The sequence below is a fragment of the Mus caroli genome, unplaced genomic scaffold (assembly GCF_978045245.1).
Source record: "Mus caroli unplaced genomic scaffold, Mus_caroli_1 scaffold_11, whole genome shotgun sequence".
Classification (NCBI taxonomy): Eukaryota; Metazoa; Chordata; class Mammalia; order Rodentia; family Muridae; genus Mus; species Mus caroli.
Window position 1 is genome coordinate 99926429 of NW_028227266.1, and position 18933 is coordinate 99945361.

The window sequence follows — 18933 nt, forward strand, 5'->3', positions numbered from 1 at the left end:
AATTCCCCTTGGATTGGCAGAATTTTTGTGCATGCACACACATGTGGGGGCCAGAGAACAACCTGTGGGAGTTAGTTATAGCCTTCTTCCTCATGGTTTCTGAGAGACTGAACTTTAGTCATCACACTTGGTGGCAGCCACCTTTAACTGCTGAGCCATCTCACGAATATAGACTCATTAAGTAAGAATATTCTCATGGGTCCAGGAATATCACTTAGTTGTAGAATATTTGTCTAGTCTCACAAAAGAAAAATATTTAAGAATAGAATTATTTTTTACTTAATAAATGTTTAATGTGCATCTATTAAGTAACATATTTGAGTTCTGGGGCCAGAGAAGTAAAATATGCAGATAAAGCCCCTGCTCTCATGTAGTTTATATACAGAGGAGACAGACACCGAGCAAAACATTAAATATCAGAGAAGAGTCAAAAATAAAGCAGAAAGTGTTCAGAGGCTATTTAGGAAAGTATCTGGAAGCAAGTGTGAATAGGATGAAATGTGTAGAAGGACATTCTGTGTCAAGGAAAGAGGAAGAACAAAGCATCTGAGGTAGAAATGCGCTTGCCCAGACATGGTGAGGGGAGAGAGAGAGAGAGAGAGAGAGAGAGAGAGAGAGAGAGGGGAGAGGAGAGAGAGAAAGAATATCATCAAGCAAGGTTGGTCCACATAAGCAAATCAATAAGTATACTTCACCACATAACTATATGTACAGACGGAAACACTTGGTCATCCTGATAGATGCAGAACAGGAATTTGACAAGTTAAACAAGCCTTAATGATAAAAGTACTGGAGAAATTAGAAATAAATGGAACATACCCCCCCCCCCAAATAAAGCTACTAGGTGACATATCTTTAAGGCAACATTATACTACCAAGAAAAAAATGATAGCATTTTCTCTAAACATCTAGAACAAGACAAGGATGTTCACTCTCTCCCCTCTTCCAAGACTAAGCTAGAGCTGTAAGAAAAGAGAAAGACATGAAAGGGATACAGCCAAGAAAGGAAGAGGTAAAATCCTTTATTTGCAGATGACAAGATTCTTCCACTCCACCAGAAAACTCCTAGATGTAATAAATACATTCAGTCAGTTGCAAGACAGAATCAACATATAAAAATCATTACCTCTTATGAATACAATAGCAAACCTGCTGAGAAAGAAATTAGAAAAAATATCCCATTCAGGATAGTGCCTCCAATAAAATTTATAGGAATAAATCTAAGAGGTAAAAGATCTCTACCAAACCCAAACTAAGCAAACACAACAAAAACATTTAAGATACTCAAAGAAACAGAAGAAGGCATCAGATAAGAGAATGACTTTTTATGCTTCTGGATTGGCAAAATTAATATTGTGAAAGTAGCAGATTCAATGTAATCCTTGCCAATGGCATTCTTCACAGAACTAGAAAGCAATCATCCCAAAATTCATATGGAAACAGAAAACCATGTATAACCCAAGCGATCCTAAGCAGAAAGAACAATGCCAATGATAATACATATTCTTAACCTCACACTATGCTCCAAGTCACAGTGACAGAGGCAGCAATATACTGGCATGAAACAAAAAACCAGCCAGTGAAACAACATAGGACCCCCTCTTCCCCAAGCAAACCCATATGTCTATAGACACACCTAATTTTGGACAAAAATATCAAAACCATACACTGTTCAATACACTGCTGGCAAACTGGATAATCACCCATAGATAAATGAAACCAGAACTCTGTTTTACACATATGTGCGTACACACACACACACCCTTCTTAAACATGTGGAGAGAGAGCTAATTTCAAGGGATCCAAGGACCTTAATTTAAATCCTGAAATGATTAAATTATGAGAGAGAAAACAAACATTTCAGAATATAGCTATAAGAAAGAATTTTCTGTATAAAACTGCAATAGCACAGGAAATAGCCTTAAGAATTAATAAATGGATTTTGATAAAAAGTTTAAGAGTTATTACATAGCAAGTGAACCTATCAGTTAAGTGTACAGAACCCTATAGAATGGGAGAAAAATCTTTATCAGCCATACTTCAGACAAGGCAAGTTAAGATCTTATAAAAATTACAAAAATGAACCTCTAGAACTCAAAAACTGACAGTCAATAAGTGGGACAATGAAAAGAACAGAAGTTCTCAAAAGAATAAACACTGGGCTGGGGAGATGGCTCAGACAAGCGTAAGGACCTGACTTCAGATTGCCAGCAGTCACACAGATAGCTGGCCATGTGGCTGGTGTATGCCTGAAACCCTAGCTCCGGAACTGGGGCAGAGAAAGGTGGATCCCTAGGGTTTGCTGGTCAGCAGTCCAGCTAATCAGTGACCTCTAGGCCCAGAGAGCTCTGCCTCAAAACAGAAAGTGGAAAATGATAGAGGAAGATACTTTTGTAGATTTCTGGCCTGTATAGATCTATACACATACACACACACACACACACACACACACACACACACACAGACACACACACAGACACACACACAGACACACACCAAAAATACCAGGTAATAGTAATATTAACTTTATTATTAGATTTGAGGCCCAATTCACAGGATGAAATTTATATCTGACAACAATACGAACTAACCAGTACCCCCAGAGCTTGTGTCTCTAGCTGCATATGTAGCAGAAGATGGCCTAGTTGGCCATCATTGGGAAGAGAGGACCATTGGTCTTACAAACTTTATATGCCCCAGTACAGGGGAATGCCAGGGCCAAGAAATGGGAGTGGGTGGGTAGGGGAGCAGGGCGGGGGAGAGTATAGGGAACTTTCGGGATAGCATTTGAAATGTAAATAAAGAAAATATCTAATAAAAAAAGTGACAAAAAAAAAAAAGAAATTTATGTCTGATACGAGACTGTGCTGTTCTCAGTTTTGTTCAAAGGAGTTTCTCTTTACACTGGGTGGTGGTAAATAGACTCAACTGGTAAAAATGCTGAAAATGTTTGAGTGTGTAGACTCAAACAAGACATCTGTATCACCCTTTCCAAGGCCAAAGAAACAATGAGGAAGAGGGGTGGAAGGAATGTAAGAACCAGAGGATGGGAGGGCTGTTGTCTTCTGGACATGGCATCATGCAAGGGCCATTGCAATCAAGAACACTCAGAGATGTAGCTATCTGCACAAGCCTTACACAATACTGAGTCCATCAACACTTCTCTTTCTCAATGCTATTGGCAGTCAATGCTTGGCTGGAGAGATGCGAATCTTTTTTCTTTATCAGTGATGAAGCCACTGATAAGTTAGCTGCCCATGCTCTACTAAATAACTCCCTCCCATGCTACTGCAACCAACCCCAGCTGGACTCAATGGGTCCCAAAATAACAGAGACATGAAAGTTAGAGGGAAGGGGGACAAAGAGGGTGATGGAAGACGAATATTATTAAATACATTGTATCTGATCTCCGAAATTGTCCAAAAAGAACATTATGTTCACTCCATGAGAAATCTATTTCAAGGCATGATTCACCATTATTTCCCTTTCTTTTTCTCCTCCTTCATTATTATGATTTGACCCAGGATCTCACTCAGTAGCCCAGGCCGGCCTGGAACTCATTCTATAGCCAAATCTGGTCTTGAACCTGCTTGTGATTCTTCAGTCCTAGGATTGTAAGCATGAACCACCAACCATGCCTGGCTTCACTTTCAAAAACAGTGAAAAATTCCTGTATTCTTGATATTAGAATCTATCCTTTGTAACATTTTCCCTCACCCCAATAAAGGTTGAAAAATTATACAAATAACTAACAAAAATTTTAAAAAGTGTTCAACTAAGTGTTAGTCTCCAGGGAAATGCCAATTAAAACTATTTTGTGATTCTATCATATACCAGCTAGAAGAGTTATCATCAGAAAAACAGACAAAAAAGAAACTAGCCAGAGAGATGGCTCAGTGGTTAAGCATGTGCTGTTCTTGAGATCCCAGGTTTACATAGAGCCTAGCACCCATGTCAGGTGGCTTAAAGCTACAGGGAATCCAATTCCTCTTCTGGCCACTGTAGGTGTACATGAGCCTATATTCTGGCAAACACGTAAACATACATGTATCCCGGATATATTGCAGTGGTTTGAATAAGTCTGGCCCTCAGTCCCCAGTGAGTGAACCGTTTAGGAAGGATTAGAAGCTGTGGCCTTGTTGGAGAAGTCTTTCTCTGGAGGAGGGCTTTGAAGTGTCAGAGGCCCACAGGAGACCGGCTCAGTCTCTCTGCCTCCATCCTGTGGCTCAGATGTAAGATCTCAGCTACTGCTGCTCTAGTGCTGTCTGCCCACCTGCTGGTCGGGGACTAACACTCTGAAACTATAAGCAATGCCCCAATTAAAGTCTTCCTTCTCCATGTTGCCTTCATCATGGTGCTTCACCACTGCGATAGAATAGAAACTAAGACACGTACAGTTTTGTTTTGTTTTAAAGGAGATGACATAAAATGCTGATGAGGATGTAGAGGAAGAATAATCTTTATTATAGCTTGTGGGGTGGAAACTAGTACAGCAATTATGGAAATTAGTATGGAAGGCTTTAAAAACTTAAAAAATAGAACTTATATGACTCATCTGTACCACATTCCTGGACATTTACCTAAAGGTCTCTGTATTCTACTACAAAGATACACATATTCTATGTTTAATGATATAGTCTTCCACTAACAGGGAAATGAGACCAGCTTAGATGTTTATCAGTAAATGAATGGACAATGAAAGAAAATATATATACACAAAGGAATTATATTTAGCTGTAAGGAGAATGAAATTCACAATAAAATAGATGGGTCTGGAAGCTATTGTATTAAGTGAGTTAAGCCAGACTCAGAAAGACAAATACTGCAATGTATTTTTCCTATATAGATCCTAGTGTTTAAAGGTTTACTTATCTTTATTTTATGTGTATGAGTGTTTTTCCAGCCTGTATGTAAGTATACCATGTATATGCAGTGCTACAGAGGTCAGAAAAGGGGGAACCAAGTTCCACAGAAGTGGCCTTACAAATGGTAGGGCTGCCCTGTGGATGCTAGAAACTGACCCCAGGTCCTTTGCAAGAGCATCGAGAGCTCTTAGCTGCTGGGCCATTTCTCCAGCTCCAGGACCCTAGGTTTTAATGTTTGTATTTGTGAGGGAGGCTTGAGTGTGGGCATGGGCTATGAAACATGAAGCAGGACTACAGAGGGGAAGAGAGGCGGGACAGTGGGGAGGAGGGCCACACAGCACACTTCATGAAAACAGGGGTCAAATGGAAGGCACAAAGTGGGGATCATAGAGAGAAAGAGAGCCAGAAGGATAGGAGAATCAATCAAAACAACTTTCTCTGAGAATTCTATAATGAAACATTACTTTGTATGCTAGTCATAAAACAGTAGTGAACAAAACTGCACAGGTATGAGGGGGACGATGGAGGACAGACATGGATTGTAAGTTTTATTCCAAGTGAGATGAGAAACCACGGAAAGGTTGGAGCAGAGGAGTCATGTGATCTGACTTGTCTTTTTTTTTTTTTTTTCTAAGATTTATTTATTTATTTTATGTATATGAGTACAATGTTGCTATCTTCAGACACACCAGAAGAGGGCATCAGATCCCATTACAAATGGTTGTGAGCCACCATGTGGTTGCTGGGATTTGAACTCAGGACCTCTGGAAGAGCAGTCGATGCTCTTAACTGTGGGGCCATCTCTCCAGCCCCTGTCTTGAAGTTTTAAAGGGTAACTGTTTTGGGAAGACAAGTCTGTATGGGCAGTGATGGTAGAAGCAGAAAAGACCAATCAGAAGTTGTCCAGATGAGAAAGCACTCTGGGGACTGTGGGGAGACGCCTGCTGTAACTGCTAGTTCAGAATGGCTAGTGAGCAAAACTGACTTCTGAGATAGTTTGCTGGAAGAGTGACACCACCTTCTGGCTTAGAAAGAATGTTACATTTTATTTATTTTAAAATTTAACACACTCTCTCTCTCCCTCCCTCTCTCCCTCCCTCCCTCCCTCCCTCCCTCGTCTCTCTCTCTCTCTCTCTCTCTCTCTCTCTCTCTCTCTCTCTCTGTCTCTCTCTTGCACACATGCTGTATGTGTGTACATTCCATGGCATAAGTGTGGAGGCCAGAGAATAGTTTCTGGGAGTTGGTTCTCTTTTTCTACCATGTTGTCTTGGTATCATACTTGGGTAATTAGGCTTGCTGGCTAGGCTGCTAAGTCTCTTTGTTTGCTTGTTGTGGAGACAGGGTCTCTCTATGTAGGTCTGGTTGTTCTGGGACTTGCTATGTAGACCTGGATGGCCTCCAAATTCATGGAAATTCACTAGTGTCTGCTGCTTGGCTTAAAGACAGACATCAGCATGTCTAGCTGCTGAGCTTTCTTGCTGGCCAAAATCTTACCAAGTGTTTTAGCATCAAAAGAGAAATAATAGAAAAGAAAAGACATTCCAATAGGGGGGAAATACTCAAATAACATAGTAGACATTTGTTATATTAGAACTACACTCTCAGAATGACAGAATTCTCCCAAGAGGAGACTACCCTATTTACCCGAGTTATCTCAGTAAGCTACTGGCAAAGGCTGTCTCACTTTAGTGTATCTATGAATATGAAGTATGCCTTTAGCTCGTGTTTTGAATACCTGGGCTATTGGGGCAGAGACTGCACTGCTGGCCTGGACCCTCTCACTCCTGATGACCTGTGCTCATCACATCAGACCAGATGCCAAACAAGGAGCGTGAGCACCACACACACTGGAATTGTGAGCATGTTGTTTGAGATTCCCATATGGCTTGTTCTGTTTACACACAAGCTACTTATTATCTCTATCAATTATAGGGGTCTAGAGACATCTTTTTTTGGGGGGGAGGGAATAAACTGTTGATAATTATTTTAAGTATTACTTAGAAATGCTGAAGCTGACCAAATATGAGAATCTGTAACAGTAAAGGCACTGGGTAGAGAGGTGGATTAGACGTTAAGAACTCTGGCTGCTTTTCCAGAGGACCCAGGCTTGATCCCCAGCACCCACATGGCGCCTCACGACAGTCTTGTAGCTCCAGTTCTAGGGAATCTGATGCCTTCTCTCAGCCTCCACAGGCACTGCATGCATATGAACACAGACATATAGGCAAAATACCCATACAAATAAAAATAAATCTCAAAAAAGAGTAAATGTATGCCTTATAATACCAGATAGATATTAGTGCAATTTTATACCACAGACCTCTTAAGTATTGACCCACACGTGAAGGGCTATGGATACAAATAAAAAGTTGCCCATTTATTTTCACTTTTTACCTTATTTCCATTTAAAATAATCATTATAGACCCAATTACCTTTTGTACAACAATGTGAAAGCCTGGGTACTAGCTAACAATAAAGAAGTGACTTAAGCTCTTTACTTCAAGTCAGTGCTCATCCTACCGTGGTGATGTAGCGGGAATGGAATTCTGGAGCATCTTTCAGGAAGGTGAGGCCAGGGTGGGTATCTACCACATCCTTAAAGAGATTGAAATCAAAACTAAGTTAACAAACATAAAAAATCAAAACCTCCTCCTCCAAAATATTCCTTCTTGTGGAATAGGCTGAGAGTTGAGCAAATCTATTCTGGAATACTGCATAATACACTGAAAATTTAATTAATTTTTTGTTATAAGCATGTTTATAATACCTGATTTTCTACACGCACACAATATGCTTAAATATAAACCATTTAAATTATCTGTATTTAGTGATTCACGAGTCAAATGCTTTAGGGGTATGTATGCTTTGCGATCCTAACACAGTAAAGGCTGTCTGAAAAGCCATCCCATAGATCACAGTATGATTTACCAGGAGTTATGACAGAGACAAGACAACAAAAATGATTTTCTTTCTTTTTTTTTTTTTTTTTTTTTTTTTGGTTTTTTCAAGACAGGGTTTCTCTGTATAGCTCTGGCTGTCCTGGAACTCACTTTGTAGACCAGGCTGGCCTCGAACTCAGAAATCCGCCTGCCTCTGCCTCCCGAGTGCTGGGATTAAAGGCGTGCGCCACCACGCCCGGCGATTTTCTTTCTTAATCTAGGGGCATGAAACCCTGGGGTGGGGGAAGCGGCAGAGCCATGCTACTGGCCCGCAGTTTGTTTTCTGCGCTACTGTAGCCAGGTGTGCGAGCACACTTGTACTCCTACAGGGAAAGAAGAGACAAGACTCGAAGATTCCACAGATGAGGCTTGCCTGATCTAAAGAGGAAAATTACGTGGACAAATTTGTTTTTAATTTAAGAATTTGCTTATCAGCTGGGCAGTAACAGTGCACGCCTTTAATCCCAGCACTTGGGGAGGCAGAGGCAGGCAGATTTCTGAGTTCGAGGCCAGCCTGGTCTACAGAGTGAGTTCCAGGACAGCCAGGGCTACAAGGAGAAACCCTGTCTTGAAACCCCGCCCCCTAAAAAAGACTTTGTTTATCTCAAAATCTATTATCTTGATCTTGTGGGGATTATTAGATAAGACAGTGAAAGCTTTTTTATTGTCTAATTGGAGTTTTAAAGCATTTTGGCCCTAAAGACTGTTAGAGATAGTTATTCCTAAATTAACTGCCATAGGCAACTGCAATGTCCAAACAGATATATCTATTAATTTCTATCAAAGCAGCTTAAAACAGGATTTTACTGCTTGTAGTTTTGTAAATTTGGAAATAGTTTTAGATTTTCCGATGTACTGTGAAAATTATAAAATAAATATAAAAAATAGAGAAACTTTTACGTTTTCCTTCCTCTCACAAACTCACAAAGCACAGAACAATGATCAAAACTAGGAAATAAACATGCGCAGAGTACTGAACAGCAGAGCTGACTGAGCTTTCACCACTTCCCAGTTCTGTCCCTGTGTCCACTGCCTCCAGCCTCTCTGCTCTCTCTGCGCTCTGACCTGCGGTGCTTCTTTCCTGATCTCATGACTGTGGTGCTTTCAGTGAGTTCTGGTAAATACATCTCTCAGCTTGACTCTGTCTTAAGGTTTCCTCAAGTGGATTAAGTTCACACATTTTCATCAGGAATAACCACAAAGGTGATACTGTGTCCCTTTCTACTGCACCACACAGGCAATATACGATTAGTTTTTGGACCCTATTGATCCAGCTTTTACCATGTGAAATTCTTTCCTACAGGAAGAGGGGGAGATGGAGTTGCAGGCGTCCTTCTTTGTTGGAAAGCAGCCATTGGTGTTATCAGCTGGCTCTGAGTTAGGTCTTCCATTTGTCAGTGTCAGTTGGGGCTGATGCTTGTACTCTGTGTTCTACCTAGTGCACTGTGTCTTTCTCATGGATGAAGTCATGGGTGAGGTGTGTATTCCAGTAATTAGAAAAAAAAATTTTAGGCATGATGCTTTGCAGGCCATCAGCCACTCTGTCCCAAGCCCACTACCAAAATGACATAGAAATGACTATAAAATAGTCTTTTGTGACTCTACCTTTTCTTCTGTTTAAATGTAGGCAATTCCATACTTGAGATCCTTAGTACGTTCCTTCCCAGGTGGCTTTGGGCTAGTGTTTTGTCACAGCAGCAGAGGGGCAAATTAGGACAGAAGGTTAGGGCCCCATGACCCCCTCCCTGAACCATGGCCAGTGATAGGCCCAGCTTGTGGATGCCCAGCGCAAATAGCTGCAGGTGCTTGAGAACATATTTGCAGTGGCTGTGCCATGAAATGATAACGTTTCACACTCATTCTCCCAGTCTTCCAGCTCTTATATTCTTTCTGCTCCTTTTTCCATGATATTTTCCAAGCCTCAGATGGGTGGTATAAATGTCCCGTTTAGAGCTGAGCACTCAACCATCATGTATTCTCAATACCCAGGGCAGTCATAATATTCATTCTCTCATGTGTGGTGAAAACATTTAAAACTGATTCTTAGTAACTTTCCAGAATCTACATTACAGCCAGGTGTGGTGGCGCACACCTTTAATCTAAGCACTTGGGAGGCAGAGGCACGAGGATCTCTGAGTTCAAGGCCAGCATGCTTGGCCCAGGGAGTGATACTATTAGGAGATATAGCCTTGCTGGAGTAGGTATGGCCTTGTTGGAGGAAGTGTGTCGCTATGGGAGTAGGCTTTGAGACCCTCTTCCTAGCTGCCTGGAAGTCAGTCTTCTAGCAGCCTTCAGATAAAGATGTAGAACTCTCTGCTCCTCTTGCACCAGGCCTGCCTGGATGCTGCCATGCTCCTGCCTTGATAGGTGACTGCACCTCTGCACCTGTAAGCCAGCCCCAATTAAATGTTGTCCTTATAAGGGTTGCCTTGGTCATGGTGTCTGTTCACAGCAGTAACACCCTAAGTAACACAGTCTACACAGTGAGTTTCAGAACAGCCAGGACTACACAGCAAGATCTTGTCTCAAAACAAAACAAAATAAAACAAACAAAAACATACATTGTTATTGATTATAGTTAGTGTATTTCCAATTCATCTCTTGAACACACTCCTATTTAAATTTGCATCCTTGTTGAACATCTTTGCCAGCCCTATAAGTGACAAAGATAGCAGGATCCGTGGAGCTTGCTGGCTAGTAGCTAAGCTCAGGTTTAATGATTAGAGATCCTGTCTGAAAGGAATAAGGTGGGGAGTGCTTGAGCAGGATATCGTTCTCAAGCTTCAGTGAATACAGAGTATACATACAACACACATGCAGACACGTAGACACGCACATCTGCACACACACACACTTAAAGGATAGATTTTGGGACTGAATCATCTTATAGAAAAAGCTAAAATCCTCTGGATTTGAAAGATCTTCTGGCCATGGATTGCTGTTACTTCAGTAATGACCCCCAGTTTCAGATCTGGGGCACAGCTCCATACTGAGGGAACCTTAGGAAAATTAATATTTTCTTCCAGACTGGCAAATAAGGGCTAATATAAAAAACTCAAGTAAGTGACAGAAAATAAAAACTTCTTTAAAAAAACTTGGATTTATTTTATGCGTATAAGTGTTTTGCCTGCATGTTTATCTGTGCACCACATGCCTGGTGAACACAGAGGCCACAAGTGGATGGTAAAGCTGCCATGTAGATGTTGGTAATAGAATCTGAGTTCTCTGCAAGAGCAACATTGCTTTTAACCATTGGGCCAATGCTCCATCTCAAAACACACAGTTCTGAGATTTATTCATAAAGATCTGAGACATATCCTTTCTACATGTAGAAAACAACAGATTTGGAAACAACAGATTTTAACATTGCTGAAGCATAAAAGAAAAAATGAGAAGTGTCCTGTTGCTTTCATTTATTTGGTTCCATCAGTGCAGATTGTCCCAAACAATCGTGTTCCCTGGATGAGTAAATAGAGAGCTATGCAAATAATAGAAATCACTAACCTCCCTGAAATCCGGGGTACTACTAAGGCCTAGTGCCCTTAACTTAAATGATTCCTAGGCTGGAGTGCTCTGATACGCAGGCTTTGTGTCTTTTTATTCTCTCCTACGTGTGCTTTCTTTTTACTGTGTTCCTGCCTACCTTTATGGGCTAGTGGCAACTGTCCTTGCAAACCTCAGTATAATTGATTCAAGTTTCCATTCTCTTATTTTATCATTCACCCACTGGTTTCTTGAGACAGCTCTTGGTATTTCAGTAGTGTAGGTTATATCCTTTGCTGTCTCCAGTGCTAGGATGATAGGCAGGCACTAGCAAGCTCCATCATGCACAGCTCTTTCTCCTATTCTAATCTGTTACAAATACACCTCAGTGGGAAATCAGAGCCATTTAGCTATGTGCGAAAACCAAAGAGTCAAGATTCTCCGAACTCCAAGACTACAGAGTTCAGGATAGCTATTCTGATTATTTCATAGCCTTTTCTTGTTTCTGACCAGATTCTTTATTTTTAAAAATTTTCATACAACATTATTTTGATTATATTCTTTCTCAACTTTGATCCTCAACTTTGTTTTTCTCATTCTTAGAAACAAACAACACCAAAAAATCCCGTCCTGGTCCCTCCACCTCCCTCACAACTCAGCAACTCAGTTCATTTTATGTTGGCCAACTCTTCCTGACCAATGAGGTTTGCCCTGGAGAACTGCTGATACACCCAGTATCACTCCATTAAGAAAACTGATTTTATCTCTTGCAAACACTATCAGTTCCTGCTAGGTTCTTAGCTATGGTTGATGTTAAAATTCTCAAGTTTCCTAAGATGCTTCCACGCTTACTGCGATTGACTAGGGAGGAGGCTGGACGCAGTGGGGACAGCCCTGTTTTGTCTATTTTATACTGAGTTTTGTTTTAGATTCCATTTAACAAGATTTTTTTACTACTAAAACAATTTGAAAACCATTCTTAGCAATCTGGCCTCTAGATGTATGTAGCTCAATTGCATAGTTACACTTTAAAATGAAAAAAAAATCACCATAAGGTATATGGTGGCATATACCTTAATCCTAGCATTTGGGATTAAAAGTTTGATGTTAGCACTGGCTATGCAGTAAGATGCCGTTATTAACAAAAAATTTCAGAAACAACCAGCCAAAGAAACAAACAAAAAACTCCCTTTCATACTCCAAAAATAAATTCCATTTTTAAAAGGTACAAAAAAAGAATCACCTGAAGTAAAGGGATAAAATCCTCTTGTTCTAGATAGCTGCAGCTGGGCTTTGCCAGAAGCCAGATGAACTTGGCAGCATCGTCATGACGGTTACTTAGCAACCTACAAAAGAAACACTGGTTAGGAAGATCTGGTGCTCAGAACATACACACAGGCTGGTAATTTTAGGCTGACTTCGGTGCTATTTAGATTAAGAATCAAATGTTCTTTGTCTTTTCATTTTCAGTGCTGGGAATTAAAGGGTAAGCTTTGTGCAAGTCCCCTACTACTGTTACCCCGACCATGGTTTCCATGCTTCTGGCTTTTGTCAAAGGAGTGTCAATTGCAGGATGGTGAACTTTTCTTCTGGGACGTTTTTGAGACTGAGACCATGGGGTAAAACTAACTGATAAAAGTAAAATGTGTTATTAGGGAGAAGGTCCATTCAGTTAAGCCTGACAGGGCTTTAAACTCTGACTTTTAAAGAACAAGCTTCAGGCCGAAGCCCTCTGTCACATGTTCTGAGTTTCTAGAATTCTTCACCTCCGACCATAGTTCCATAGACGCTGACAGAAAAGTCAAAGCACTTAAAACGCAAAACAACTACTTCTTCCTGGACTTTGTTTTTTATGTTTGTTTGTTTTTTGTAAAAATGGTGGTGCTAAGCCAGGCAGTGGTGGCACATGACTTTAATGCCAACACTTGGAAGGCAGAACTAGGACAATCTTGGTGAGTTTTAGGCCAGCCTGGACTACAGAAATAGTTCCAGGACAGAAACCGTGTCTTGAAAACAAAAACCAGAACAACAACAATAATAGGGAAAAAGGTGCTACTCAGTCTTTGTTTTCTGGGTTTGAAATTTTGGAGTCATTTAATTTTTTTCTATTTCTTATCATCTATATCTAATTATTAACTCCAGATTCTCTGATTTTCCTTCATTAATCAAATTGATTATTGAATGCAAACTGTATGTCAGGTATTTTATCTGGCCTTGAATGGGTTTGGATAAAAGAAAATAAGATAGTTTTATTCCCTATAAGGAATGTACAGTTCAGTGTTTGGTTTCCAATAGAATAGAATCGTATGACTGTGGAACCACCACAATATTAAGTACTGAGTACAGGTGTCATGAAAGCACAGAGCAGGCCTGTGAGATCCCCAGCAGAGGAAAATAGGAAAGAAAGATGTGCTGTGGTGAGGAGGGCAGCATGCACAGAAGCCTGGTGAGAGTCATTACAGCATCTGGGCAACACCAAGTGCAGAGGTCGTAAGAGGAGGGGAGAGTTTAAGGTGCTTGTTCTAAATCCAGCCCGAAGGCATCCTGACAGCAGGGAAATGATTTCCTTATGCTTATGACTTCACTATTTAACTTTAGTTATACAAATTCTATACAGCTCTCACTAACACAGCAAGTCAGGATGCATGTGTCTTTGTCAAAATATTGTAATTCTATATTATCACCTTCCAGTTATTCTTTGTGCTTGAATACTTTTTGGACTTAAAATATAGTATCTTATATTGCAGCTCACACTATGCAGGAATTCATAGCAATCTTCTTACATCAGCTTTCAAAGTGCTGGGTTTACAGGCATGAACCCTTATGCTTGGCTTAAACATTTTATATAAAATACTCAAACTGCTTTCTATGAAGGGTGAAAATCACAAGAAATTTCAAAAACTCAAATCGCATTCCTAGGGATGGTAACTCAAACCATCATTCACTCACTCAGTGTTCCCTGGAGCCTGCCTTACAGAATCTGACTTTTAAATGGCGTTTTAAGAGGAGCTCCCACTAGAGGGCGCCCACACCATTTTAGTAACTGACAGTGTACACTCGTTCAGTAGGACTCTTTTGATGGGAATAGCTGCTTGTGCCCTGTAACTCCCTCGGTGAGCAGTTTCTGCAGACTTGCCCACCATGACTTTCTGTTCCTTTAGTCTAATGCAGAAGCTGCTTCCCCTCAGAGATGGCAGCTCATTTCAGTGGATGGATGTGACTGCGGGGCCGTTGCTGCTGTGCTGCTCTGTCTACCCTCTCAGAGACAGTCTCCACTAAAAGCTGGCTGCGACTCTCCCAGTAAACATGGAAATCTAACTAGACACAAGTTGTGCTTTGCTATAGTCAGCCTCCGTTACTCATGCTGTCCTGGAATATTAAAAATATAATATCAACAGATACACTTCCTCTGTTTAGCTATGATATCTCTTCTGCTAGACTGTTTCCTATTTATTTTTAACCTCCAGTTTGTTTACAGCTTGCTCCTCATCAACACTCACATCTTGCCCTTTTCCTGGACTGCTAGGTAGTTTTTGGCCAACAATACTGAGCTCACTGACTAAAGAGCCTCTGACAAGGGCCGTGCCGGTTATTTACCCTTTACATTCTAGTTCATGTTACAGGTGGGGACTTCTCAGGGCCAGGCATCTACCTGGATAGATAGTTGAAAGAAGGAAGGAAGAGAGTTGAAGAAACCCAATCATCTATAAATTTAAATTCTTAAATCTTACTACTGGTTTTTACTGGTTTTATATTCTAATTAAACCCAAAATTCTCAGTTCAAATTCTGATTTTGCTACTGGGAAAGGAGTAGACGAAGCTGAGTTCTCTGTGATGTTTGTCTGTTTTTATGAAAGTCTGTCTATAGCTCTGGCTGGCCTGGGACGTGCTATGTAGACTGTGATGGGGGGTTCCTACTATTCAGGCCTTAGGATCTTTTCCTGTTCCGTGTTCTAGATTTCGAGACTACCAAGGGAAGGGACACGGGAGAAGTTGGGAGGCAGGGTAGAAATGATATAAATATAGTACTCATGTATAAAATTCTCAAAATAATTTTATTAAATAAGAAAAAACCCACCCCAAGGACAAACGCTTTTTCCTCTGTCAGTGCATGCTGCTCATTAGTACTTTTTTTGTCTTTCCTTTCTTTGTGCTACTTCTGTTTTTTTTTTTTTTTTGGGGGGGGGAGGGTTAGAGACAGGGTTTCTCTGTGTAGCCCTGGCTGTCCTGGAACTTACTCTGTAGACCAGGATGGCCTGGAACTCAGAAATTTGCCTGCCGCTGCCTCCCAAGTGCTGGGATTCAAGATGTGCGCCACTAGCTTTGAAGAAGTCTCTTACTTTTCCTCTCGCTGTAGTGTTGTCCAGTTGGTGTAGATTCCCCTAAGGCTCTTCAATTCCTTGGTATCTGAACAACTCAGAACCAATCCAGGAATACACTGGGACAATAGGAAGTACCTGTAACCTTTGGCTTGGGTGGAGTTCTGTAAAGGAGTGTACTAACTGATAGTGTCTTGCATACCCTTACCACTTCAGTCCCAATACAATAAAGAAAGAATGTGATTTACTGTTGGAAATTTTAAGACCAGGAATGCATTTATTAATCATTTGTTTTCAAATGTCACGCAGCTAAGATCCTTTGAGGAGTATGAAGGAATTAGCAGGATCCTCTAAGTTTAATTCTACTGATACTATGTGTGTGTTTAAATAGTAAGTAAATAGTATTTCCATTTTACAAGAAGGAAGGGTATGTAGGCCAGAAAAAGCAAGAAGAATATGTACAAAGAAGGCTTATCAGTTAAAAGGGGAGATTGACTGTGCTGGCTAGACTTATGTTAGACACAAAAACTAGAGTCATCTGAAAGGAGGGAACCTTGATGGAGAAGAGGACTCCACAAGATCCAGCTGTAAGGCATTTTCCATGTAAGGCCCAGCCCATTGTGGGTGGTTCCATTCCTAGGCTGGTGGTCCTGGGTTCTATCAGAAAGCAGATGGAGCAAGCCATGGAGAGCAAGCCAGTAAGGAGTACCCCTCCACGGCCTCTGCATTAGCTCCTGTCCCCAGGTTCCTGCCCTGCTTGAGTTCTTATCTTAACTTCCTTCTATGATGAATAGCAATATGGAAATGTAAGTCAAATAAACCTTTTCCTCCCCAAATTGCTTTTTAGTTATGGTGTTTCATCACAGCAGTAGAAACCCTAACTAAGTCACTGGCTCTAAGCTCCTAAATTAGCAGTTCTCAGCCTGTGGGTCAGGACTACTTTGTGTGCTTGTGGAGGTCACATATTAGATATACTGTATATTAGATATTTACATTATGGCTCATAACAGTAGCAAAATAAGTTATGACATAGCACTGAAATAATTTTATGACTGGAGGTCAACAAAACTCAAAGAACTGTATTCAAAGGTCACAACATTAGAAAGGCTGAGAAGCACTCTCCTATTTAGTGTTTTAAGAAATAATACCTAGGGGACAAAACACAGCTCTGCTGATGGAGTGTTTGCCAGCATGTACAAAGCCTTGGAGTCAGTCCTCAGCCCTGCACACACCTGGTGTTGTAGTAACACACACCTGTCAAGTCCTCAACGTGAGAAATGGAAGCAGGAAGGTCAGAAAGTCTGAGTCATCACTAGTGAGTATGAGCCCAGCCTGTGTTACATAAGACAGAGGCAGGTGGATCTTTGTGAGTTCAAGGCCTGCTTGGTCTACAAAGACGGCTCCATGACAGCCAGGGCAGCTACACAGAGAACCCCCATGTAGAAAAGCCATATATCTATATTCTGTAAGAATGCAAGGATTTTGATAAATCAACTCGATACAATTTTCCATTGGATATTTAAGACTGTATATATATTTTTCTTTTTAAAATTTATTCTGGAGTGTGTGTGTATGTGTGTTGGGGTGGGGAGGAGAGAACGGTGCACTCACAGGGATGTGCAGGCACAGTGCATGTGTGCTGTGCTGGCCAGAGGACATGCACTTTCTACCTCTTTATTCATTTAAAGCAGCATCCGTCACTGAACCTGAAGTTTCCATAAGACTGGATGGCAAATGAGATCCTGCTATCTCTGCTTCTGTGTCTCATGCTTGGGTTACAGGTACATACAACCATTCCTGGCTTCTTATGTGGGTGCTAGGGATTTGAACTTAAGTCCTCATATTTGCACTCTTATCCATAGAATCACCTCTCTAGCCTGCAGGAATGCTTTTCTTGTGATACACATGGTCTGCCCTTCAAGAGAATCTCTATTTACTTCTATCATTACCATGGGATTTACATGCTTACTCTCTACTTTTATAGGTAAAACCAAGAAAAAAAAACTGCCCAAAATAGCTATTTAAAAGTATTTCGACAGATTTGCTTTATTGTTTAAAGATATAATATTAAAAACTAGAAAAAAATTATGTGTACTGGTGTTCTGTTTGTATGTACCACATGCATGCCTGGTGCCCGAGGAGGCAAGAACTAGAGATACAGAAGGCTCAGTCATCATGTGGATGCTAGGAATCACCCTAAGGTCATCACCCCTAAGATCAGCAGTGCTCTCAACTTCTCAGCCATCTCTATAGCCCTGTTTTTGAGACAGGGTCTTAGTAGATAGCCCTGGCTAGCCTGGAATACCTATGTAGACCAGGCTGGATTCAAACTCACAGATCTGCTTGCCTCTGCCTACCCAGTGGTAAGATTAAAGGAATGTGTTACCATACCTGGAATTATTTAAAGGCATAAAAGACAAAGTCTTGTGCAGAGAACTTGTAGGTGTAAGATACAAAGAAAATGAATAAGCTAATAGGATAAATACCACTAATAAGGACCACACAATTTGTTGCTAGCCTCAGAATGACTGCTCACGTACTTACTTTTTCCACATGGCAATGAATGACTGTGCTGTCACAAATCCAGTCTTCTCTCCTCCTGCAGCCCTGAACATGGGGGCTTTCCAATAGAGTGGACAGCCACAGACCTGCAAACAACAACAATAAGACAGACTAAGCTAAGGGAAGGGAAGAGATGGCATGGCCAGAAGAAGAGACATGGACTTTTACCTGTCATGCCAGAGTGGATAGAAGGGCTGTTGTGGCCAAAGAGAGAGAGGGAGAAAGAGGGAGAGTGGAAGAACAAAATAGAGGGCAACATGTTTAGGGAAGCAAGTGGAAAGACATTTCTTTTTTCCAAAGTGATTCACTTACCATTAATAGCTGCAAAAACTCAGCATCTCTTCCTGCTACTCTTTATTTATTTATTTATTTATTTATTTATTTATTTAATTTACTTTTTTTAGACAGGGTTTCTCTGTGTAGCCCTGGCTGTCCTGGAACTCACTTTGTAGACCAGGCTGGCCTGGAACTCAGAAATCTGCCTGCCTCTGCCCCTGCCTCCCAAGTGCTGGGATTAAAGGCGTGCGCCACCACTGCCCGGCTTTCTTCCTGCTACTCTTACATTACATATTTTTCTACCTTCTAGAAAAAAATGACTAAACTTCTGGTTGTATATGTTCTTCAGTTTTTGAACAGAAAATGCAGTCATTTTTATTACCAGGTCACTTGCTGTTAAAACACTCTACTACTGACTTCCTTATTTCTCTTTGCCTATTGTTAGTAAGCTCCAGGTTTACAATACATTGACAACAACAAGTAATCAA

The 18933-nt window shown here is 40.9% G+C and overlaps 1 protein-coding gene across 2 annotated transcripts in view; it reads right to left on the minus strand.

Moving 5' to 3' along the window:
* Positions 1–18933, minus strand: part of Ppp2r3a (protein phosphatase 2 regulatory subunit B''alpha) — a 133097-nt gene that overhangs the window by 51762 nt on the left and 62402 nt on the right. For both annotated transcript variants that reach the window (XM_021171945.3, XM_021171946.3), the window contains 3 exons: positions 18152–18255; positions 12532–12634; positions 7387–7461 (listed from right to left, as the gene is read on the minus strand). In XM_021171945.3, the coding sequence (XP_021027604.1) occupies positions 7387–7461; positions 12532–12634; positions 18152–18255 (282 nt within the window). The remainder of the gene's footprint in view (positions 1–7386; positions 7462–12531; positions 12635–18151; positions 18256–18933) is intronic.